We start from the raw sequence: 26,290 nt of genomic DNA on the forward strand, positions 1-26,290 counted from the left end.
TGAAGGAGGATTATGAGATTAAATTATTGTTTCAATGATTAATTAGTCTTTTCACTATTTATTCAAAATTTATAACACAACCTTGTGATTTATGTTTAACGGATTTTAATTTAACCCCCAAGACCATTTTCATGAGCCAATTGTTGAACTGCTAGAAGTAATAGTAAATGTTTTGTTGTTGTAAAGGAGCGAGTATAATGCTGACGGTGTTTGAACCCCGATCATAAGTAGTATCCCTCAAAAAAACTTTTATTTACAATCAAGTAAATCCAAACCTCATTAAAAGCTTGACAGACTTGTACAAATCCCCTTTAACATTAAAGAGAGGAATTGCATGAATTCCTGAGATTAATTCAGAAATAGGAAGACAAGTTTGCCCTCCAAAATCATCTTTTTTATCAGAATCATGTTCATATACTTCAATTCTAAGCAAGGCCATTTCAGGAACTGTTAATGGAAACTCAAATTCTTGATTCCAAATCGGAGTCCATTGATCTTCTTTCACTGTTGTTACATGCATTACTTCATCTCCTATAACTCCTGCTATGCCAATCTGCATTGACGGTTTTATATGATGATAATGGCCGCATTTGTGGATCTAGCGGGGCTCGCAGGGGCGGTTTAACTGTTACTTCAAAATGAAAGAAGGATTTATAGCTTTGTTTTACTACTTAGTACTTACCCGTGTGTAGAAGTCGGGTGGTGAAAATTTGTCGAAATGATCTTTCTTGAAGTCGACTCTCCAACCATCTCCTAGATATATTTTCACCTAATAATTCCATTTTACCATAGAGGAAAACACTGTTTATGTAAGTCTTAATAAAAGTGTAAGAGTAACAATGAAAGGGGTAACTAGTGAGTTAGGTTACCTTTAAGGTAGTTTTTAATGGCAATTTAGACCTCGGATCAAAGGACTGGTCGCTATTGATAAGAAATTCCGGTTTTTTAACGTATCCACATCCTCCATTTGCTCGAAACATCCCCTGCATTTGCCAGAGAAATCTACCATAGCCCTGTTTTTAGAAACAAGTAATCTTCTTATATCATGAATCAATAAAACTAGGTGATCGTTGAATATTCAACGTCATTGAAGAGGTCTTAGCCTAGTGATTAAGAGTAAACCTGCATGTTAAATGCGACCATTTGTGCTCCATGCATCCAAGCAAGAAACGGTTTGTAATTGGAAGAGTTAAAACGAGTGCCCTTAGGGTAAATCCTTAGGATGTTCTTCTGCGTAAACCTGTTTTAGTACAATCTAAACATTAGAATTTAAGAAATACCAATCACGAAAGTAGTCGTGTTCTATGTTTCTCGAGCTCAGCTACAGGTGTCAGACACGACATGCATTCGAGGTGTTAAATTATTTACGTTGGGTTATTACCTAACAAGATCCTTTCCAAGAGGCTTGACTGATTTTTCGAGTTTCTGTTCGCTTAGACTAACTCGTATTGCTTTAAGATCGAGTTTGATTGCCTCTTCGATCTTACATTTTTTTTGGTGAATTGAGATCAAACTCTTATATACAAGTGGCTCCAAGCTATCTGATGAACTATAACCATTTGCATCAACTTGTTCCGCATGTCCACTCTCAAGTTCATCCATCTGCAAGCATTCAATAATTCAACTGAATTCACAATATTTCGACCAAGATTTCTCGAGTTATAATTATGGAAGATACAAATGTAGTGAATTCATCATCTTCAAAACTCGAAAAGAAGCAGATGTCAACTAGCTTAGTCAGGTTCAAATCCCGTAAGCATCAAAATCGCCCTTCTGGCTCCCTTTACACCAAAAAAAAAAAAGACTTGAAAAGAAAAATCTAGTGCACTGGGAGTAACTGAGATGAATGAAAAGAGCATGTTATTACAGAGTAGAGACTGTAAGATTTTCGGATGAGAGCACCTTATGCAATGAAGGATGTTCGGAATCAGAATTATTTCGTCTACGAGAAGCATTTACTGAGGCATTTTCAGCTTCAAGACACTCTTTTGGTGTCTTTGTAGAAATAAGTATTCTGTGCTTCAGTTCTTCTGGGGAAGGAAACTCATCAATGCTATCGGATTCAGAACGATATAGCATATCTCCAAATGTTTCCTTGATCATCTAGGAAGCAAGAATAAAAAGCTGGTGAGTTTTGCATGAGACAGTCTTACATGTGAAATTAATTTAAGTTTGTGTGTTCCTAGCTTAGTTATCGTACCTCAGCAGCTTTGGCTTGAAGTTTCGGTTTTAGATGATCTTCGAGAGTAATGATAACAGGATATTCAGATTTTTCAAATGCATAGTCTCGAATTGCTCTGAGACATGTTAAGAGGTCCACCGGAGTTGTCAACGTCCTTTCACCACCATAACCGAAAAAAAAAGGACGTTAGAACATACTTCATAAGTCCATCTTATTTTTTAAATAACAGGTACCGTATAACCAACAATACTAACTACAACATAACCTCAGTGCCTCACACACGTTTGAAGTCTTGGAACAATATCGTAAAAGATAGCATTAATACCCTCAAATGGGCTTATTGGCCCAATTGATGGCAATGTATATACGGTTATCAAACGGCGAATGACGAGAATTGCATAAATAATTTATATCGACCAACTGCTTCTTCATACTCTCTCCGACTCAGACCAAAGGTAACAGTTACCTAAAATGAACGAACCATATCAAAGATAACATACTATAAATGACATGTTTTTGGACAATATAATCCTTATACCCTCCTTATATTTACACAAATGCCATGTGACCCACTCACCAACCCCTTATTTAACCCACCTAAAGCCATTTAATTTTAATTTTACCCACTACTCATGTGGCCCACTCACCAATCTTTCCATCTTTGCCCCTCTTTTTTACCTTTTTCTTAAATAACTCATTTTTCACTATGTTACCTTTCGTCTGGGTCGGAGGGAGTAATTAATAAAACGATGAATAAAGGATTTAGCGAGTCATTTTGGGTTACTAATATGTGAAGGAATTCATAAAAACCTGCCATGGAAAACTCGGATGTCGTCTTTGGATGAAGTAGGCCAAAGATCAAGCTCAATAACACGAACGCCAAGCTGCAAGGCCCTGATGATGAGTCTAGCACTACAATCTCCGGTTAATTGGTTACCGGTAAGGTAGGAATTGTGGCCAGTGTATATGAAGTAATGTGATAATGGAGCTTTCATATCTTGGTGAATCTACAAGAAAATAATATTTAAGTTTTTTTTAGTGAAAATTATGTAGATTTATGTTGCAAATGAAATTAAATACTTTAGCTTATTACTAGCAAGAATGATCGAAAGAAACCGAAGACAATATATTTTATAGGCTTCTACTCATTTTCTCGGGTGGCTCATTCTGCCTATGTTAATGGATATAATAATATACAAATTCTACCTCGATTTGAAGGTAATTTATCGGTCAACCCTTTTAAAATTTTAAAATTATGGGTTGGTTATAATTTAGAAGGTTTGCATTTGATAGTTAATTTCTCCAAACATAGGTAAAGTACGATATGATATTGATCTTGGTCCAAAGCGGACAATATCGTATTATTATGAACAGTAAATACCAATGCAGCAGAGGCCCAACACGAGGATATTCACACTTCCGCACAACAGATCTTATATCAAGTATAAATCGAACCAAACTAGGATTCTTTATTTTATAAACATTGCGATGTCATGAAACGAATCAAAAACATGTAAACAACCTGTTGAGTTGAAGAAAGTATAATAACTAGACAGTGTACTTACATGAGATTGGAAAGGTGGATTAAGGTCAACGGAAAAGAGGTAGTAAAAAAAATCATCAAGGGTAAAAGAATTTGAATTATTTTTGGTGTTCTTAGCAATGTGAGGTCTCCTCTTTAACACCTCTTCCACAATCTTCTTGGCCTCGGCCGTAGCGTTCTCGGGCTGAACCCCTTGTATCTCCACCAGAAACCTGCTCAGCTGAGTCTGTGTCATGTACGCGCCACCACCTTCAATGTACTTGTTGAACATCTCTTTGATGTCCGAAGGCGGTTCGAGGTCCATCATGTTAAACTTCCTTGTATAGCAAAAACACACTCTAAAGGTTCCCATTTTCTTCTTTCTTTTGCTCTCTTTTGGAACGAAATGTTTGTAAAATTGGTATAAAGGAGAATTTGTGAAGGGTATGTCTTATATGTTCTTAGTCAACTCTGATTTTTGTAGTCATTTAACACATTCTTGTTTAACAGAGATTTATCCGTTTTAAATCCCCTATTTACTAAATGAATAGGCGAAACTTCAACTTTTTTCATCTAAAAATATTTGTGTTTGGTATTTTTAGCATATACTATCATAAAGTTTAGTGGATTATGATGTAGTAAAGCAGATGTTTCACTAAATATAGTTGATGTCCTTTTTTCAATTCTGATGTAGCAATCCTTAGGGCATCCACAGTAGGTCTCATGAGAGACTGTCCCTCACTAATTTAGTGAGAAACATAATAGGGGAAAAATAAATTATCTGGGTCCCTCACCCCATCATGAGAGATGTCTCTCAATAACGCTATTGAGAGACCGTCTCTCGGAAGTTTTTGTGATCCACATGACACATCACCAATTTAACAAACCCCTTCAATAACAAACCCATACATAACAATAGACAAACTTTTTTAAGGTTCATATCATAGGATCCACATAAAATTATCCATTTTTTTCCCTCATATATATGTTGGATACATTTTGTCAAATTTTAAACATTAAAACAAATCCATCATCATAATTAAGTACTTCTTAGATTAAAAATTATATAAATTAAGAAATTATGATTAATGATAATTATAAAAATTGCCTCATAAAATCAATAATTAGTCTTCATTTCCTCCATATTTTTGCCAAATATGATTTACCAAATCAGCTCGAAGTTGGTGATGTATCTCATTATCACGTATATAGTGGGAGGAGTTTTTGCTTAAATTACAATAAATGAATTAAACTACCATCTAATTTATTGTATAAAACTACCATCAGATTTATGGTATCAAACTACCGTCAAATTAATGACAGTAAATGTATTAACTACCGTCTGATCAATATTGTACCAAATTTATTGTGAGACGGCAATATTGTACCAAATTTATTGTGAGACCGTCTCACTATAATATCTATTGCAAGAGTAAATTTATTGTGAGAGACCGTCTTACACTAAATTTATCCGATAGACCGTCTCACACTATATTTATTGAGAGACTGTCTCATACTAAATCTAATGTCAGACCGTCTCAAAATAAATTTATTACGAGGCATCGCCTCATTAATAAATTAAGTGCGAAAGTAAATTTATTGCGTGATCGTCTCACACAAATAAATTTGTTTCCACACTAAATGTAAATTAAGAAGCCACCGTAAGAGAAGTAGACAAAATGTAGGGGCCACTGCTTGCAGAATCTATGGACAAGTTACTCAACAAACCCGGTATACTGTCTAGTAATCATTCCTATCAACAAACCTCAACCCCTTTGTCTAGCAATAGAAGGTTTGTTAACAAACCTTGACATGTCATCTTACAAACCCTTGACAAACCTCTATTGCTAGTGCTCTTAGATGTAGTCTATGACGCAATTTTCATCCTGTATCATTTAAACAATCAATTTCTTTGTGTTGTTAATACAGGGATAATTTATCCAAGTTACTGAGGCACTGGATAATGTTATTGTATATTCTCGAATGTGAACATGACTTACATTAATCCACAAAAATTGTCTTCCAAACAAGTGAAAATTAAACATGACTACATCGCATGTTCCCACATGATTAATGAAGGCAGCCCATAAATGCACGGCGACAATGTACGGGAACACGGATTGCTTTGCATGTGGACAAAAATAAGTGGGCTCTGTCCGTCACAAGCTGAAGACGGATAGTGTCCCTCTCACAATAAAGCAAGTGGGGGGGAAAATGGACCACCCCATGAATAGTACCACTTGCATATTGTGAGAGGGGCACTATCCGTTTTTAGCTTGTGACGGATAGTGCCGATCTTCAATGAGAATTTGCCATAACCAATAGTGGGTCTTTTCTGTACATTGTAGAGTGTATTTATGCCTCCCCATGAATGAATCAATCGTCTAGCTGTAAATTACTCAGCTAAATCATATTGCAACTAGTATTAATGAAAGACCAAATAATAGTCATATACTTGGCCAATGTAGTTTTAACAGTATTCAATTGTCATCTTGCAGAAATGGCAGGTTGTACTGAAAGATATGTGGAATGTTAGTGCTTTAGGTAAACTAAAGTATATCAGGTCAACCACTAAACTACATACTACAATTGTGAAGATCAAATAAATCTAACAGAAAGGGGTACTATTCTTTTTTATTTGATATAATGGAAGTTACGCAAGTGGATATGATGCTAACGAAACTTGAACCTAAATTGAGTGAGTACTAACCTTTATAATATTACTAGCTAAGTCTAGACCTAGCAAACGGGTTAATAGGTGGTTTGGGTCGGGTCAGTTCAGGCTGGGTAAATTTCGGGTTCACAAGAGTTGAGGTCAGGTCGGGTTGGATTGGGCCTAGTCATTTCGGATCGAGTCATTTACTGACTTATTTACGAACGAACAATAATCAGTGTGCAACAATAAGCATTCTGATAGGATTATATTGGGCTGGGTCAGTATGAGTCAAGCCTGTGCCTTGAATTTGACTATCACGTACAAGTCGGGTTATTCGAGACGGGTCATTTGGATCAGGCCAATTTGCCGGGTCTAGCTAAGTCATATGGTAGAATCATAATATTATAATGGGAGGCCCAAGCCCAATGGCCATATCATATCATGTGTACGTTCAACTGGCCTGCTAAAGATCGTCGACACATTACTAATTATCGTCGACAATTTGTAATGACTTTCCTAATCTACCCCTCACTCTAAAGCTCCCATATATTAACATTTTTTTTCAAGTACGACATTTCCGTCACCACCGCTTCAATTCCGTTAGCAAATTCAAGAAATCGACGACAAGTAATCTAAACTAGTTTAATTTTTAAAAAAAATTGTAATTAGTTAGTAGATTTAGGTAGTTTAGAATAGAATCGTTATTGTTAGAACGGATTAGCGATTATCGATTACCGCACCAAAAATTAATCTAAGTCAGAAAATATTTTTTTTTCCGGACGAAAAACAGACCAAGGTCCGAACAAAGAAATTTTTCGTCCAGACCATGGTCCAGACAAAATTTTTTTTCCTGGGTCTGGACGAAAAATATTTTTGTCTGGACCATGGTCTGGACGAAAAATTTCTTTGTCCGGGCCTTGGTCTGGACGAAAAAATTCTTCATCCAGGCCCTTTTTCAACAATTTTTTTTTTTTTAAAAAAATTATTAATTTCCGTCTTAAATTAGTTTTGGGTGCGTGAATCGATAATCGCTAATCCGTTCGTCAAATCATAAACTTGAAACGTAAACATATCTCTTGAACATCGTTACTAGCTTGATCGTTGTTACCGTCATTAGTCGATATGTTTAAAACCGTTTTAATCGAAAAGTTCGTAAATTAAATTACGGTTTTTTTTCCAAAAAACCATCTTTTTGTTTTAGAAAGATTAGAGAGAGAGACAAATGGGGTTAATGAGGGGCAATATTGGAAAGATGTGTTAATTGTCGACGATAATTAGTAAAGTGTCGACGATCTTTAGCACGACCCGTTCAACTGGCCTTGTTGGTTTTGTGTTCGTGTCATATATTAGTCACAAACCCGATCCAATTATGTCTCGTGTCGACCTATTTATATAAATGGGTCATAGAGCCTCAACCCAAACCCGTTAATTTCGTGTCGTGTTTTCGTGTCTTGTCATTGTTTGTCAGCTCTACAGTCACAAGTGGTGGTAAACCTCATCAATAAAGAGAGGGCTGATAATTTAAATTACGGGCCTCTTATTAAGGTTTGTAAGCGACTACTTTAAAGCAGTGGCGGAGCCATGAATGTAAGTCAGCGGGGTCGAAAATTTTCAGCGAGGACGAAACGGTAATATTATAAAGGGGCCTCAAAATAATTCGAAAATCGTAGCTAAAAATTTCGAAATTTTCGAACGCCAGCGGAGGCGGCCGCCCCTGCTAGCCCCTCCCTGGCTCCACCACTGCTTTAAAGTGGGCAGTAATCATTGTTCGACATGCTTATCATAAAACTAATTTTAGGGCGAACAAACTATCAAAAATGGCATTGCCATTGCCTTTTGGTGCTTCACGTCCCTCTACATCAAATCCAAGACTTGTTGACTCATGATGCAGAAGGCATGACTGCATGAGTGTTACTCGGATCCACAGTTATGTAATCGGGTTCGGCCTCATTTTATCATAAAAAAAAAAAAAAATAACCTAATCACTTCCGTAGAAGTTAGCAAGCACTAATATTAGTGTTGCCACAACCACATGCAAATCACAAATATAATACAAGTACAATTGTACAAAGGATTGCAAAATTTCAAAGGGCGCATTAATCTTTCCACCTAATTCGGTATTCCACTCTTGCAATTCACTAGATCAAGTATAAAAGGTGATAAAAAGATTGAAATTCTTTCATTGAAATGACTATTACCCACTAAGTGATTAATTCCTAATGGTGGAGTAATTTTTTTTAATTTCTAATTAAGATATTAATTTTGTACGTTATTGATTGGTGGAGTCATTTTATACTCCACATTCCAAGTTTTATACTCGCTCTCATTCACTGTAATGTTCCTTCTTTTCCGAAACGGATTATTCAAGTAATGTTCTCTTTTCCTTTTTTGGTAATTTTTACTCTTATTTTATTCATTCATGTCTCCTATCACCACATCCAACACAACTCTTTTACTCTTATTTTATTACTTCCTTAATGTTTTGGCCTCACAATTATTTATTTAACTCCTAATTATTCATTCATCTCTCCTATTACCAAACCCCACCCAACCCTTTCCTCGTTTTCTTATACTTTTCCTAAAGTATTGTGCCCATATGATATGGGAACATTATAGTGAATGGGAGGGAGTAAAATAGCATGCATTTTCATGTGTAATAGCTTATTAATGATCGAGTGGAGCTGGACAACAATGCGGACTAGCTTGGCTCAGCCAGACTCAACCTCCAATTATATGCCCAAGTTCCCCGCCCCGCCCCCACCCCCACCTAGACTTGGCAAACAGATCAGGTCGTGTCGTGTTCGTATTAACTTTAAACGGGTCATCACAATCCCAACCCTAATCCGACCAAATTACATAAGCGGGTCATTTGTCTAACCCTAACCCAACCCATTTAATATTTCTGTAACCCAAACCTGGCCTGTTTAACCCGTTTATCTTTTAAAAGGTCATTTTTAACTCATTTAACCAAATAAACTAATAAACTAAATTAAGCTTTATCGCCCTATTATCTCAAAAATGATGAATGAAAATGCATATTTTTAATTAAGTTGTTTGTTTGGATTATTGATTCAACTCAAATATATTATGACACTTTTAAATAAACGGGTTATTCGTGTCGGATTCGTGTCAAAAGAGCTCGATCCTAACCTGACCCATTTAAATTTTGTGTCATGTTCGTGTCAACCCAATTACTTAAATGGGTCACAAAGTCTTAACCCTAACCCATTAACTTCGTGTCGTGTTCGTGTCGTGTCAATAATTGTCACCTCTACCCCCACCCCATGTGTGGGGCCAAATTCAAAGATTTTCAGCTCGACCCGGGTTCAGTAAAAATAAAATTAATTAACCTTATATGGGTCGGGCCTGGGCGAGACAAGTAGAGGTGTTCACCGGACGGATCGCAAAAACCCGGAAACCGGACAATCCCACATTTTAAGACCGCAGACTGGACCAGATTGGATATATATGAGGGACCCGAACTGACACCCCTTGGTTCCGGTTTTTACCGGACCAGTATGGCGAAGAAAAGTAATTTTAGATTATTTTTTTAGTTGAACTAGACTGGACCGTAGACTGGTCACCAAATTTTCATGGACTCGGGAGGCCGGGACTGGCCGACCGGTCAGGCCACTTAATGAACAACTCTGCGGACAAAAGGGAGCTCAACACGGCCCAGCCTAGCCTGCCCCCTCTTCAGTGACGTGCCTAGGCCACTAACCGACAACCCAGCCTACCCCTTGCCTGACCTGGCTCGCACTGGCCCAACCTAGTGTCACGCTCAACCAAGGAGTTTAGATCCTCTTTATTTATTTCCTTCTCCGTTTATTCTCTTTCCCTTCTTAATATTGTTTTTTTTAAAGAAGCCCTAAGGCGTTACTCAATTAATAAATGATCGAATAATATAGTAGGTTTTGCAGAAGAAGGTGGTAAATCATTCGCCCAAGCAAATCTACCAATAGCTGTAAAAACAATATGAGCCAATGCATGTGCAACATAATTGTTAACACGACTCGTATGAACCAAATAATAGACTGAAAGTTATAGCTCAACTCAATATCCTACATGATAAGCGAGAAAATACTTCTCCCTTGCTTTCTTTCCTTGATCGCTTTAATCACCTGCAAACAACCGCTCTCCAAATCCACTTGTTGAAAACCTCTTCGAGCAGCTTCTTCGAGGCCATCTAGCACCGGAATCACGTCCGCAATGTAAGCCTCCCAACTTTTCTCACGAACAATAGACAAACCCCACAGCACGACACCCATGGCATCTCGACACACTACCTCATCCCTACTCCCTCTCTCTCCACCCCGGCCCCGCATTTACATTAACTTTGACGAAGCCATCCTTCGCCGCCCTTCACCCCGCTCCTTTATTCTCACCACCACCCCTCGTTGTCCTTCTCCTATCATCCCCACCAGCCACCGCCATGTTCTCTCCTACCCCTTCATTTATCACGCCCCACACCCTTCTTACAGTATTCTCCGAGACCACCTCAACACCATCAAACCACCTTGTTATTACGATGCTAATAGTGGAGTAATCTTTTTTTTTTAAATTTCTAATTAAGATATTAATTTTGTACGTTACTGATTGGCGAAGTCACTTTATACTCCAAATTCCAACTTTTATGGTGTATAAAATAGTATATACATGTTCTATGTGAAATAGCTTATCGATGAGTAGAGCTACACAACAGTGCGGACCAGCTCGATTTAGCCTAATCCAAGCACTTTTGTGCCCAAGTTCTCCACCCCCACCCCAAGTGTCGAGCCAAAGTCAAAAAATTTTAGCCCAGCCCAAGCTTAGTAATTAAAAAAAAATAATTAACCTTATATGGGTCAGGTCTAGACAAGACAGGTAGAGGTGTTCACCAGTCCGGGTCGCAAGAATCCAGAAACCGGACAGCCCCACCAGAGACTGGACCAAATCGGATATGAAGGGACCCGAACCGACACCCTTTAGCTCTGGTTTTTACCAAGCTTTGACCAGACCAGTATGGTGAAGAAAAGTAAATTTAGATTTTTTTTTTACGAGTGGGACCGGACCGTAGGCTGGTCACCAAATTTTTATGGACTCGGAGACCCGACCTGACCGGCTCGTACTGGCCCAACCCAGTGTCATGCTCTACCGAGGAGTTTAGATCCACTTTATTTATTTCCCTTGATAATTGATATTGTTTTTAGTTATAGAGTAATTCTTTCTCCACCTCAATGAACAATTATTTTTCGGGATAAAATGGAAACTTTAATTAAATCGTCATAGCCTCATAGGATAAATTTTGGACAACTTAGAAAGGAGTGGAGGATCCAAATAACTTACCGATAGCTTATTTATTTATTTTGTGGATTCTATTTTATAAAATGAAAAGTTGAAACTCTTGTTTTTGTAATGTAGTGTGCTCCCAAATATGCAAAAGTCTCTAGTACCTTTAGTAGCTTCAGAATGTACAAGCAAGTTATCACTAAATTCTTCTTGTCTGAGCTTTTGAGTTTAATTAATTACTTGAAGATAGACTATTTGTTTGTAAACACTTGGGGTTGGAATAAGTGTCCTCCGATAATAATGCGATCACAACTGTTGATCATAATGATCACATGTTTAAATCTCATTTTAAGAATACATGTGGGATGTAATATTTTACAGTCAACTGGTCCACACATATCAGTAATGATTGGCTGACTAGAGTTTGACATTCTTTGTCGTGCGACGGTGGTGATCAGTTGATCCCCTTAGGTCATACCTATAGGGAAATACTCTTAATTGATTATTTAATTAATCGTATGCCGATACGAGATAATTAAATTGCTTAAAATTGACGGATGATTTTGTGAGTAAAGTTAACGTGTCTTATTGTAATTTAATTAAATGAGATACGGTCTAAGTAATCGAATTGTTTTATTACTTAGATAAAATAATTGTTTGCGAAACATTTGAAATTGAATGAATAATTTATTATAAATACAAGACGTTGTAATTTATAATTTGATAAACCATTTTGGTACAAGTGATTACGAATTACTAATGGATTTTGTATATGACATATTTTATGGTATGTTGATTTTTAATATGTTAAAAATACATTACAATTTCACATGTCAAGTAACATGTCACATATGTCACAATTGACAAATGACAAAATAAAATGGACCATCCATTTTATGTTAAATGTGCCGAAAATTGGAGGGAGTTTAAGGTGTATATTGTGTTTTTATTTTAAGTGGAAAACACAATGATTACAACCTAATATAGCCATGCAAACCTAGTTGATCTTGAGAAGAACACAAGCTCATGCATTGGGCACTACTCCTCCCTCCCCACCGGTTTTCAAAAGAGAAAGATAGAGGGTTTTTCCTCTAATGAATCATTCACTACTTCAACATATATTTTCTAGTGTAAGAAAATAATTATTCTCTCTACAACTGTGAAAACTTAGAGAAATGAAAACCTCTAAAAATCCATCCTCTCTTGGCCGAAAAATACAAGAGAACAAAATTAATATTTTATGTCATATTTTAAGTAAGACTTATATTATTACTAGTTCATAATTATATAAGTTATTGAGGGATTTTCTTGGGTATATATAACAACCCGATTCCGGGGTTGCCACCGAAGAGGGAGATAGATTTCACCGTTGAGTTGAAACCGGGGACAGGGCCAATCTCTAACGCACCGTACCAGATGGGTCCTAAAGAGATGGAGGAGCTCAGGAAACAATCAGATGATCTGATAGAGAAGGGATACATTAGACCTAGTGTATCGCCGTGGGGAGCACCAGTTCTTTTCGTGAAGAAGAAAGATGGGAGTTTGAGGTTGTGCATAGACTACAAATAGCTGAACCGAGTGACAGTGAAGAACAAGTATCCTTTGCCAAGGATAGATGACCTGTTTGATCAGTTGAGTGGTGCATCAGTCTTTTCTAAGATTGATTTGAGGTCGGGGTACCATCAGGTGAAGATTAGAGAGGTGGACATACCAAAGACAGCTTTCACGTCGAGGTATGGCCATTATGAGTATGTGGTGATGCCGTTTGGGTTATCTAATGCACCGGTTGTGTTTATGGACTTGATGAACAGAATCTTCAGACAGTCTTTGGACAAGTTCGTGGTGGTGTTTATCGATGACATCTTAGTCTACTCTAAGACTAAGGAGGAGCATGAGGAGCATTTGAGGATTGTGTTGCAGACTCTGAGGGAGCATGAGTTGTATGCTAAGCTGTCCAAGTGTGAGATATGGTTAGAGAAAGTTGCTTTTCTGAGGCATGTGATCTCTAAGGAGGGAGTAGCTGTGGATCCGGCAAAGATTGAGGCAGTGACAAAGTGGGAAGCACCAAAGAATGTTGCTGAGATCAGGAGTTTCTTGGGTTTAGCTGGATACTACAGACGGTTCGTGAAAGATTTCTCCAAGATAGCTAGACCTCTAACAACTTTGATGAGGAAAGAGAACTGGTTTCGTTGGGATGAGAGTTGTGAGAAGGCGTTCCAAACATTAAAGGAGCGTTTGACCACAGCTCCTATCTAAGCATTGCCTAAAGGGATCGAGAACTTTGAGGTTTATACAGATGCCTCAAAGAATGGGTTGGGATGTGTGCTGATGCAGAACGGTAAGGTGATTGCCTATGCTTCTAGGCAATTGAAGCCGTATGAGGAGAACTACCCTACACATGATCTAGAGTTGGGTGCAGTGGTGTTTGCTCTCAAGATATGGAGACATTACCTTTATGGGGCGACCTTTAAGGTATTTTCGGATCACAAGAGTCTCAAATACATCTTCACTCAAAAGGAGTTGAACATGAGACAGAAGAGGTGGATGGAGCTGATTGGCGATTATGACATGGATATTATCTACCATGAAGGGAAAGCCAATGTTGTTGCAGATGCTTTGAGTAGGAAGAGTGTACATTCCTTGTGTGTACACTCTATCTTTGATGAGGTTGAGAGATGAGGTGGAGAAGTTTGGGATACATATGATGCGAGAGGGATCTTGTGGGAGATTTGTGATGCGGCTGATCTTTATGATGATATTCGAGGTAAACAGGCTTTGGATCCTAAGATGGTTGAGTGGAGAGCTGGAGTAGAGAAAGGGACAGTGTCTCGATTCTCAATTCATACAGATGGTAGTTTGAGGTTCGATGCTAGGTGGTGTGTCCCTAATGATGAGGAGCTGAAAAAGACAATCATGACAGAGGCACATTGTACACCGTATTCAGTACATCCAGGTGGTGACAAGCTATACAAGGACTTGAAGAACACGTTTTGGTGGCCTGGGATGAAGAAAGAAACAGCTGAGTTTGTGGCCCGTTGTTTGACATGCCAGAGAGTTAAAGGGGAACAACGACGACCACAAGGTAAGATTCAGTCTTTAGAGGTGCCTGAGTGGAAGTGGGAATCCATTTCTATGGATTTTATCGTGGGTTTGCCAAAGAGTCAACATGGTAACAACATGATATGGGTAATAGTGGATCGACTGACCAAGTCAGCTCACTTTGTGCCAATGAAAGATACATGGACTAAAGCACAATTAGCTATGGCTTATCGAAAGAATGTGCTAAAGTTACATGGAGTCCCTAAGGACATAGTGTCTGACAGAGATGCGAGATTTATCTCAAGGTTTTGGAAAGAGTTGCAGGAATCTTTGGGAACAACTTTGAAGATGAGTACAGCTTTTCATCCTGCGACAGGACGTCGTGGATCGAGAGAACAATCAAAACTCTTGAGGATATGTTACGAGCTTGTGTGATGGACTTTGGTGGTAGCTGGGAACAGAGGTTGGATTTGATAGAGTTTTATTACAAAAACAGCTATCACACTAGTATTGGCATGACACCGTTTGAGGCTTTATATGGGAGGAGATGCAGGAGTCCGATTTGTTGGGATGACAGTGCTGAGGCAGTGGTTCTAGGACCAAAGATGGTACATGAGATGATTGAACAGATTAAGATGATCAGGGAACGGATGAGAGCAGCTCAGGATAGGCAAAAGAGTTATGCAGATCTACATCACCGGGATATAGAGTTTCAGGTTGGGGATAAGGTTCTTCTGATAGTGTCTCCTATGCCTGGGGTTATGAGATTTGGGAAGAAAGGCAAGCTGAGTCAGAAGTTCATCGGGCCTTATGAGATCTTAGAGCGAGTTGGGGAGGTTGCATATCGTCTGGCTTTACCGGCTGCGTTAGAGAGAGTGCATAATGTGTTTCATGTATCGCAGCTGCGGAAGTATGTGAGTGACCCGTCACATGTGTTAGAGGCAGAGAGCTTAGAGCTAGATGAGTCCTTATCATATCTTGAGGTACCTAAGCAGATTCTTGACCGGAAGGTTAGGAAGACTAGGAGTGGTGAGACAGTTTTGCTTAAGATCCTTTGGTCTAACCACGAGACTGAGGAAGCTACATGGGAGGCAGAGGATGCCATGAGAGAGCGTTACCCTTTCCTCTTTGATCAGGTATGTATGGTTACGGGGACGTAACCTTGTTTCTTTTAGGGGGGTAGGAGATGATCGCAAAGAGTTTTTAAGAGTCTTTACACCCTTTTTATGTTGTGTCGGTATGGTTGTTGTCTTTGAGTCGGGATGAGTTTGGGTTAGTAACATGTTTTATGTTGAGTTTTGTTTTGGTTGTTGAGTCGGGAGTGCGTAGTGTGAGTCTTTGTTTTGTTGTGGTTTGAACTTCGGGGACGAAGTTCTTTTTAAGGAGGGAAGACTGTAATACTACCTATTTATGAGTCTTGGGGTACTCTATCGAGTAGGCCTTACTCTATCGAGTAAGGGCGAGTTGCAAATTAAAATAGTTTCTGACCTGTTGGGTACTCGATCGAGTACCGTGGATACTCGATCGAGTAAGGGGGCACTCGATCGAGTACCTTAGCTACTCGATCGAGTACCTTAGCTACTCGATCGAGTAGCCGGTTTACGTGGGACGATTTCTCGGGTTTTGTTAATAATGCGATTTCTCGTCATTGTTCTTAAAACACTTTTTAAAACCTAATCACTGTGAGAAGAGAAATCAAACTACGTCATTCGCTTTAATCACATTGTTGGCAAATCCCGGAGCTTGGAAGGTCGGATTTCGCCTTTCTTTATACCATTGTGATCCTTGTGTCGAGGGTAAGACCTATATACCGTTTTTATAATGTTTCTGTAAAGTTGGTTAAACCCTAATTTGGGGAATTGGGGGTTTTGTAGTATGTTATGCTTGGTAGTGATTATATGTTTGTATGTTAGAAGGAGGATTCGTAGAGGAAGCTTTTTGATATCGGTTTGTGAGATCGTCGATTGTTGTGCTTTCCAGGTAGGGTTTCCCTACTCAGTATTAGTTACATAATGTGTGGTGATTGTGCTGTAGTTAGTGATTCTTGATTGATTCAGACGGTTGTTGATGTTGTGTTGTGATTGTGATTGCTTGTCTTTGGTTCTCGAGATGCGTTTTCGGCTGAGTGGAGTCACTTGCGGGAGTGGCTTCACGCCCTAGTTTCGCCCTTCGTGTTACCCGCCACGGAAGGGGGTGTGCACATTAATGGGACAGGGTTATCGCTCGGTATGATGAGCGGGGATTTGGTGGGTACGGCTGCGGTCCCCCACTGGCAGGGCTGGTCCAGTGGACAGTCGGAGACGGAGATTGATTGGAGTGGGTGATTGTGTGTGATTGTTTGAGTATGTGTTGTTTCTTTATCTTGTTGATTATATAAATTGTGTAATTAGTGCGACCCGGTTTATTGTTTTAAAACCTGCGGTGATCCATTCGGGGATGGTGAGCAGATATTGAACAGTATGAGTTGAGTCTTGGGATAAGGTAAGGATGTGCCACGGTCGATGATAGAAGTCTTTTGTAGCTTAATAGTTTTCATAAACATTTCAGTTAAATCAGTAGACATTTGGTTTGAGAACATGTATTCGTATTTTGGTTTGGTTTTTGGATTGTAACCTTTCACTAAAGTATTTCTATTTAAACGTTGTTTCATTATTGTTTATTTGATTATCATTGCCTCGGGTAACCGAGATGGTAACATCTTTATACCTGAGTGGTCCTGGTAAGGCACTTGGAGTATGAGGGTGTTACAGTATATGCTTTTGGGAGAGGTTTTAATTTGAATCTTGTTCATCCATTATAAGGAAGCTCAAGAACTAACAAGAAGGAGATCTTGTTGGTGCCCTAATATCAGAAACACAAATGTAAGAAGTGGTGATTTCTTCTTTAATTTGTTTTATGTTTGCATGCATAAGATCTAGTATTTATTTTATGACTAAATAAATAATCACATATATGAATATGTAAATTAATGAGATTAATGAATTTTAACAAGTGGTATCATGAGCCTTAGGTTGTTCGCATGCAAATCGGTTTATGGTTTTTCCGAGTTATAAGATTAACATACAAAAATAATTAATTTGGATTTATGAAGATAAACCTAAAAATAACTTTGCATGTTAAAAGTTTCTGGCCCTAAGTGATTTTAAGGATATTTTGATTTATTTATGGATTTTATTCTTCATTTTATATATTATTGGCATTAAAATGTGATTTTTATGATAAAAATGTCATTTTTGGACGAAAAATAGCTAAACTTCGAATTTTTCAGTGGTTTTTGGATATGTTTTCACATATATTATCTACTGATGGCCTGTAAATTTTCATGTTAAAATAAGTTGTTTTCCTCGAAATATGAATTTTATAAGTTAAAATCGTATTTAAATGGGTAAATAGGTTAATATGAGTTATATTTCGAATCTGGTCATGCAAATTTAGTATGTTGTCACATGCAATTTTACAAGATGTGTGTAAAATATTTGGATATAATGAAGTCTTTTTGCATGATTTATGAATTTTTGATGAAAAATCACATAAATAGTGACTATAATTAGTAATAATGCTAAAACATATTTCATGACTAAAGGAAAAACGTCACATGTTGTATTTTATCATATATTTCAGATCTAAAAGTGAAAAGTTGATGAAAATAATTTTCTCATATTTTAATGGTCATTTTGTTAAAACCGATAAACCGCAACATTGTTTTTCTCGATTAATTTTCGAAATTTTTAACCTAAGTTTTGAACATTATGAGTGTCATGGTATTTTTTTCCAGAATGTTCATGAGTTTAAATTTCAAATTTTGAAATTTTTTGAAATTTTTTATAATTTAATTTGAAGTTTATAGCATAATTTTGTATTTTTGGGTCCATTTATGAACAATATTAAGAAATCAAGTTGAATTATTGTCAAATTGTTAGTGAAGACTAATTTTTGAGTCCTAAGATGGTTAGGGTAATTAACTTGTACATAAATATGAATTTATGTAATTATTGTGATTTTAACAAGTTATAATCACGCAAATCCATGAAAACCGATAAATATACGATATTGGCTCTTTAAAGGCGATTTAGCATAAAATCTAGCATGTTCATACATATTATAATGCTGCATTTTATTTATGATTGTCATATTTTAATTTTATGTAATTTTTGAATTATGTAATTTTACTTAGTATGGCCTTCGTTTTAATTGATATTACCCGAAATGTATGGGAATATCGATTCGGTTGTAATTATTGTGATCTCGTATCACCGTTTTGTAATTTAATAGATTTATTTTTAATTACAAATGTATAATAGGAAATTATGTAATTCATTTTGTAATTTAATTATTCCGGAATTCCTTGAAGACGGTGCCATTCGAGAAGGCGATCCATCAAAGAAAGTATTGCCTTGAAATGCGTGCCAAGACCGAAGTTCAAGGGACCAAAGGAGTTGGTTTCCGAATTTGTAATAGTTTATTAGATTTACTATTTTAGGAAGGCCATACTAGGATTTTATTTTTATGCTTTGCATTTTATTTATATGTTGCATGCATTGCTAAATCGCCATAACTAAACATGCATTTTAAATCAAGTTTATCGACAGTGTCAATTACAATTATCGTAGTTTACCGCTTTAGTTCACTTAAACCGTGATAGATAATAAATTGACATGACCTCTCGCTAAAATAAACAATTGAGACTTAGCCTTACAAAAAAGTAGAAACCATGAAAACCTATTTCGTGAGGGAGTGCGCTCGGCCGCACCGGGGTACAAACCTTGTTACGTAGGGGAAGTGAGTGATAAATGTCTATCCACCGAATTCATGTTGATAAGGGATGAATCGGCTACACTGTGCCCAAGTTGATGTGGATTTGGATCATGGACACATTTATTCGAAATTTGGGTTGAACTCAACAAAAGTATTCTCGACCATAGCCGGATGTGTTTTGGGCTAAAGATAAATATTAATGTAATTTTATCGACCAAGAGTTCTAAAAGTAGAATCGATTAAAGAGTTAATTCACCGAGTTATATTGATAAGGGATGAATCGGCTACACCATGCCCAAGTTAATATGAATTTGGATCTTGGAATCATTTATCAAGTTGGGTAGAGGTCACTAGATAAATGCTTTATTTGTTAAATTATTTACAAGTATTATTATAATGACAAATGTTCTGTTTTCATTATTCCGTTGTCATATTGTTCTATTTCTTTACCTCAATTTATACGATATCATTTCGATTTTAGTTCAAATCTCCATTAAAACATCGTAACGAAAGACAAAATTTGAATTTTCTTCTAAAAACCTCGTATTATCTATTGAAAGGATCTCTTGTGAAGAGTATAGATATAAGTTATTCGTGATCAAAAGGGTTTTTGATTCTTGACTAACATATCTACTTACAACGAATTGTTTCTCATGTGCTTAATTGAGTTAAGTACTTTAAAACGTTACATCATTTTGGTAACTAGATTTGTTGGAAATCAAAATTGACCAAAATACCGCAACCACTTCAATGAAAGTTTTAAGACTAAACGAACGAATGAAGAGTAGTCTTCATGAAATTCAATTTTGCTTCTCTAAGCAAAGACTCATTAAAATGAGTGGGAGCATTCTCTTAACCGTTAAGATAAGGACGAGGTGCCAAGAAGTAAAATTAGAATGGAATTGATACAAGGTAATGGTAAAAGTTAAGTTATTGAGAATAACGATACTAAACCTATCAATCCCGACCAATAAAGTTTCCATTGTCTTAATTGTTGGACGCTAGAAAGGAAACTACCCCAAATTATTGAAGAATCAACAAGTTAGTTGTGGGACATCTAATGGGACCTTCTTCTTTAAATGTTTATTTGATTGACATAAATTTTGCTAATACTACTTCGTCAATATTGGAAACCAGTGGTGGTTTTCATCATTGTATTTGATACATAGGATGATTAGAATATGACGACTAGCAACAATGATGTTGAGAGATAGAGTCATCGTGTACTCAATCTAGTTTTTGGGTTTAAAGTTGTAATTAATTGTGACTATTAAGTGCATAAACTCTAAATAAGAATATAAACTTGTTAAGATATACAAAAGAGGTTTCACTTTTGTGACCCTATACACCATGATTTGATGTATGGCTAGCCCATTATCAAGGTGATTATATTCTAAACCAAACTAGAATGATATATCATGTAGATGATGCAAGACTCAAATTGGTAACCCAAGATTAAACCTTAAATTCTGGAATGATGAACGCAAAGAGTTATCAAGTACTCTTGGAACCATTAGTATAATACTACGGTTTTATGAGTCTCTGGGTACTCTATCGAGTGGGCCTTACTCTGTCGAGTAAGGGTGTTGTACGATTTAAAACAGTTTCTGACCTGTTGGGTACTCGATCGAGTAACCTCGATACTCGATCGAGTAGGCGGCACTCGATCGAGTATGTCAGCTACTCGATCGAGTAGCCGGTTTACGGGGGGATGATTTGTCGAGTTTTGTTAATAATGCGATTTAAAATATAATTACTTCCGTCACTTTCTTAAAACACTTTTACAAACCTAATTACTTTCAAAAGAGAAAACAATCTACGTTCTTCGCATCAATCGCATTATTGGCAAATCCCGGAGCTTGGAAGGTCGGATTTCACCTTTATTTACATCTTTGCGATCCTTGCGTCGAGGGTAAGATCTACGTATTGTTTTTATAGTATTTTGGTAAAGTTAGTTAAACCCTAATTTAGGGATTTGGGGGTTTTGTTGTGTTTCTTGATTGGTAGTAATTATATGATTGTATGTTAGGAGGAGGATTCGTAGAAGATGCCTTTTGATATCAGCTGTGAGATCGTCTGACTGTATTGCTTTCCAGGTAGGGTTTTTCCTACTCAGTATTATTCCCATAATGTGTTGGTGGTGATTTGTGATTGTTGATTGGTATCATACGAGTATTGTGACGGTTGTTGGTTTTGATTGCTGTTTAGTAGTTGTGATTGTTTGTATCTGTCTGTGTTCTTCGGGGCGCGTCCCTGGCTGAGTGGAGTCACTTGCGGGAGTGGTTTCACGCCCATTATTCGCCTTCTGTGGAACCCGCCACAGAAGGGATGTGCACATTAAGGAATTTGGGTTATTCGCTCAACGGAGATGAGCGGGGATTAGGTGGGAACGGCTGCGGTCCCCCACTGGCGGCGTGGAGTGACCTGTTGCGATGGGCACTCTGGCAGGGCTACACACTTTAGTGTGTAGTCAGTATTGTGGAGTTGGGAATGGAGTTCGGAGTATATCTGTGATGATTGAGCTGTTTGCTTACTGTGTTATTGGATTATATAAATTGTGTGATTAGTACTGACCCCCGTTTATTATTTTAAAAACTGTGGTGATCCATTCGGGGATGGTGAGCAGTGGTTGAGCAGGTATGAGTCGAGTTACATGGGATAGCTGGGATGTGCCACCGTCAGATGATAGAGTCTTCCGCTGTAGCATGAGTAGTTTATTAAACATTTCATTTAGTTGAGTAGACAGTTGGTTTTGAGAACATGTAACTGTATTTTGGTATTTGGTTTCGGATTGTATCTTATTCACTAAAGTTATACTATTTAAATTTTGTTTCGTTATTGTCTTATACTTATCATTGCCTCGGGGAACCGAGATGGTAACATCTTTATACCTGGGTGGTCCTGGTAAGGCACTTGGAGTATGGGGGTGTTACAAAATGGTATCAGAGCGACGATCCTGAAACCTGTAACTAATGAATATAATGAATATAGGGAGTCAATTAAAATGAACCCGGGGTAAAGGTTGTAGGAGCTAATGCAAAGGCTTGGGAGACGTCCTAAAGTCGCGAACTCGCCCTACAATTTTGAACCGGTCACATTGGGGGTATATGTCAAAGTCGTGTGCTGTGTTTGTCAGCTTATGTGAACGTAACGATGTATGTTGTGAATTGTTGGATGTTGAGGGTAGAAGGTTGATTTTGTGATTGAAAAATTTGGTGGGGTGTGTATATATGTTGATTTGAATAAAGAAGCATGATGGTTGTTTAATTATGTGGCATTTGATAAGATGAGATAGTTTATTTTGTTGATTATATGAAGAATCGTGTAGAAGTGCATGCGTAGTTATATTATAATGTTGAGTTATAAAGTTGCTTAGCATGTTGAGTTATAAGAGATAGCATGCGGGTAGTATATACGAGTCAGCATGACTCGATCGAGTAGGGGGTACTCGATCGAGTAGGAGAGGTACTCGGTCGAGTGGGTCTGACTCGATCGAGTGGGTATTTGACGTTTTTATAACCAGAATCGAGTTTTTAGGTACTCGATCGAGTACATGGGGGCACTCGATCGAGTAGGGGGTCACTCGATCGAGTGGCTATGCTACTCGGTCGAGTATATTAGAGATCAGAAGGTATGTTTTGGGTCTGAAGTCGGGGCACTCGATCGAGTATAGTGGGCACTCGATCGAGTAGCCTCTACTCGATCGAGTAGGTTTAGGCACTCAATCGAGTGTGTTCTGGGCAGTCTGTTTTCGTGTTTTGGGGTTATAGTGCGTATGTTTATATCTAACCTTTCTTATATAGTTTCAAGATGCCACCCAAGAGAAACGCTTTGTATGCAAGAGCTAAGAATATGAACATCGATGATATAGTTAAGATGTTGGAGCATCAAGATGCTCTTACGGATGCCCTAAAGAGAGTGGGAAAGGATAAGGACGTTGATCACTCTAAGATCAGTCTTTATATAGCGAGGTTCAACCCAAAAGAGTACAAGGGGACCGGGGAGCCAAACCTTCTTGACAACTGGCATCGTGAGATGGAGAACATACTGGACCTGGTACATTGCCCAGATGAGATGAAAGTAGAACAAGCTTCGTTCTACCTGAGGGAAGCGGCTGGTGAATGGTGGGATAAGGTGAAGGTGAGTGCTAGGGAGATGTACACAAAGCAGAGTCTACCTGCTATACCTTGGGAAGAGTTTCGGAAAGCTATGAGGAAGGAGTTTGTACCTGAGCATGTGAGGAGTAAGCCGAGGGAGGAGTTTGATGGGTTTAAGATGACATCTGATATGTCGGTAGCTGAGTACTACATGCAGTTTAATGAGAAGTCTAGGTATACTGAGGACATGGGTTTGAGTGAGGAGAACCTAGCGCTGAGATTTGAGAGGGGGTTGACACCCAGGATTATGGACAAGTTACAGTGGGAGTCCTTACTGATGTTAAGGAAGCTTATGAGAGGGCTGGAAGAGCTGAGAGGTTGGTGGAGATGGCTCGGGAGAGATGTAGTGAGAAAAGAAAGGCTGAGAGTGAAGGTGGTGGCCAATCTAACTACAAGAAAGGCAACCACAATCAGGCTAGAGCGTTTTCCGGTTCGGGGTTGATCTTTGGGGCTTCCTTTGGGCGTGGCCGTGTGAGTGGTAGTGGCGGTTGGGGATGACTGCTATGGCTGTGGCGGTGTAGGCCACAAGAGACATGAGTGCACGAGTGTACTGGAGCTTTTCGAGACCGGCTCGGGGAGCTATTCTCGGGGGCCAGCACGAGTTATGCGAGCAACAGACCGGCTGGGTCATGGTCTAACCGGGGAGGTCAGAGTAACCAGGGTGGAGGTAACCGCAATGGCGGTAATTCTTATCAGAAACCAGCTACGAACAACAACAACAATCAGGGGTCGGGTGCTAAGCCGACCACATCACCCAAGATCTTGTCCAGGGAGGTGGACGAGAAGACCGAAATGGAAAGTTTGTTTATGATGGACAAGAACGCAGCTGAGGACGATGCACATGTTATCACTGGTACTTTTCTTGTTAACGGTATTCATACCTTTGTTTTGTTTGATTCGGGGGCATCTCAGTCGTTTGTATCTTCGAGTCATGTTAAATGGTTGGGTTTGAGGGTATATGAGTCTGTAAGTGAGAAAGTTTTTATACCTTCGGGTGAGTCTGTATCATGCGGGAGGTTGTTTAGGGATGTATCTATGATAGTTGGGCAAGTTTATCTACCTGTAGACTTGCTAGAGTTTCCTTTTGATGGTTTTTAGATGATAGTCGGGATGGATTGGTTGGGAAAATACAAAGTTAAGATAGACCGTCATCAAAAGAAAGTGTCTTTGAGAGGTTCTAAGGGCGTTAGTGTGTCTTATCGTGGGTTTGTGGTCAAACCCAAAGTTAAGTTGATTGCAGCTGTGACCTTGAAGTCCTATCTGAGGAAGGGATGCCCTTTGATCTTGTGCCACGTAAGAGATGACCGGATAGAGAGCCCGACAGTTGATCAGATACCAGTGGTGGGTGAATTTGCAGATGTCTTTCCAGAGGAGATTCCGGGGTTACCACCGAGGAGGGAGATAGATTTCACAGTTGAGTTGAAACCGGGGACGGGGCCAATCTCTAAGGCACCGTACCGGATGGGTCCTAAGGAGATGGAGGAGCTCAGAAAACAGTTGGATGATCTGATAGAGAAGGGATACATTAGATCTAGTGTATCACCGTGGGGAGCACCGGTTTTGTTTGTGAAGAAGAAAGATGGGAGCTTGAGGTTGTGCATAGATTACAGGGAGCGAACCGAGTGTGGTGAAGAAAAAGTATCCTTTGCCAAGGATAGATGACCTGTTTGATCAGTTGAGTGGTGCATCAGTCTTTTCCAAGATTGATTTGAGGTCGGGGTACCATCAGGTGAAGATTAGAGAGGTGGACATACCAAAGACAGCTTTCACGTCGAGGTATGGCCATTATGAGTATGTGGTGATGCCTTTTGGGTTATCTAATTCACCTATTTGTGTTTATGGATTTGATGAACGAGAATCTTGACAGTTTTGGACAAGTTTGTGGTGGTGTTTATCGATGACATCTTAGTCTATTCCAAGACTAAGGAGGAGCATGCGGAGCATCTGAGGATTGTGTTGCAGACCTTGAGGGACCATGAGTTATATGCTAAGCTGTCTAAGTGTGAGTTCTGGTTAGAGAGAGTTGCTTTTCTGGGGCATGTGATCTCTAAGATGGGGTAGCTGTGGATCCGACAAAGATTGAGGCAGTGACAAGGTGGGAAGCACCAAAGAATGTTGCTGAGATTAGGAGTTTCTTGGGTTTAGCTGGATACTACAGACGGTTCGTGAAGGATTTCTCCAAGATTACTAGACCTATGACAGCTTTGATGAGGAAAGAGAACAGGTTTCGTTGGGATGAGAGTTGTGAGACGGCGTTCCAAACATTAAAGGAGCGTTTGACCACAGCTCCTATCTTAGCATTGCCTGAAGGGATTGAGAACTTTGAGGTTTATACAGATGCCTCAAAGCATGGGTGGGGATGTGTGTTGATGCAGAACGGTAAAGTGATTGCCTATGCTTCTAGGCAATTGAAGCCTTATGAGGAGAACTATCCTACACACGATCTGGAGTTGGGTGCCGTGGTGTTTGCTCTCAAGATTTGGAGACACTACCTTTATGGGGCGACCTTTAAGGTATTTTCTGATCACAAGAGTCTCAAGTAAATCTTCACTCAAAAAGAGTTGAACATGAGACAGAGGAGATGGATGGAGCTGATTGGCGATTATGACATGGATATTATCTACCATGAAGGGAAAGCCAATGTTGTTGCAGATGCTTTGAGTAGGAAGAGTGTACATTCGTTGTGTACAGCTTTATCTTTGATGAGGTTG

The 26,290-nt window shown here is 38.6% G+C and overlaps 1 protein-coding gene across 1 annotated transcript; it reads right to left on the reverse strand.

Moving 5' to 3' along the window:
* Window positions 1–210: 210 nt before the first annotated feature.
* On the reverse strand, window positions 211–4,334 carry LOC141622894 (phosphoinositide phospholipase C 4-like). Its single transcript, XM_074438920.1, has 9 exons — window positions 3,748–4,334; window positions 2,993–3,189; window positions 2,201–2,336; window positions 1,903–2,103; window positions 1,382–1,602; window positions 1,123–1,240; window positions 870–1,013; window positions 683–769; window positions 211–553 (listed from the first exon to the last, which is right to left on the reverse strand). The coding sequence occupies exons 1-9, from the start codon at window positions 4,075–4,077 to the stop codon at window positions 260–262; spliced, it is 1,728 nt and encodes a 575-aa protein (XP_074295021.1). The 5' UTR covers window positions 4,078–4,334; the 3' UTR covers window positions 211–259.
* Window positions 4,335–26,290: the final 21,956 nt, after the last annotated feature.

Source organism: Silene latifolia, chromosome X, assembly GCF_048544455.1.
Source record: "Silene latifolia isolate original U9 population chromosome X, ASM4854445v1, whole genome shotgun sequence".
In the NCBI taxonomy this organism is placed as follows: Eukaryota; Viridiplantae; Streptophyta; class Magnoliopsida; order Caryophyllales; family Caryophyllaceae; genus Silene; species Silene latifolia.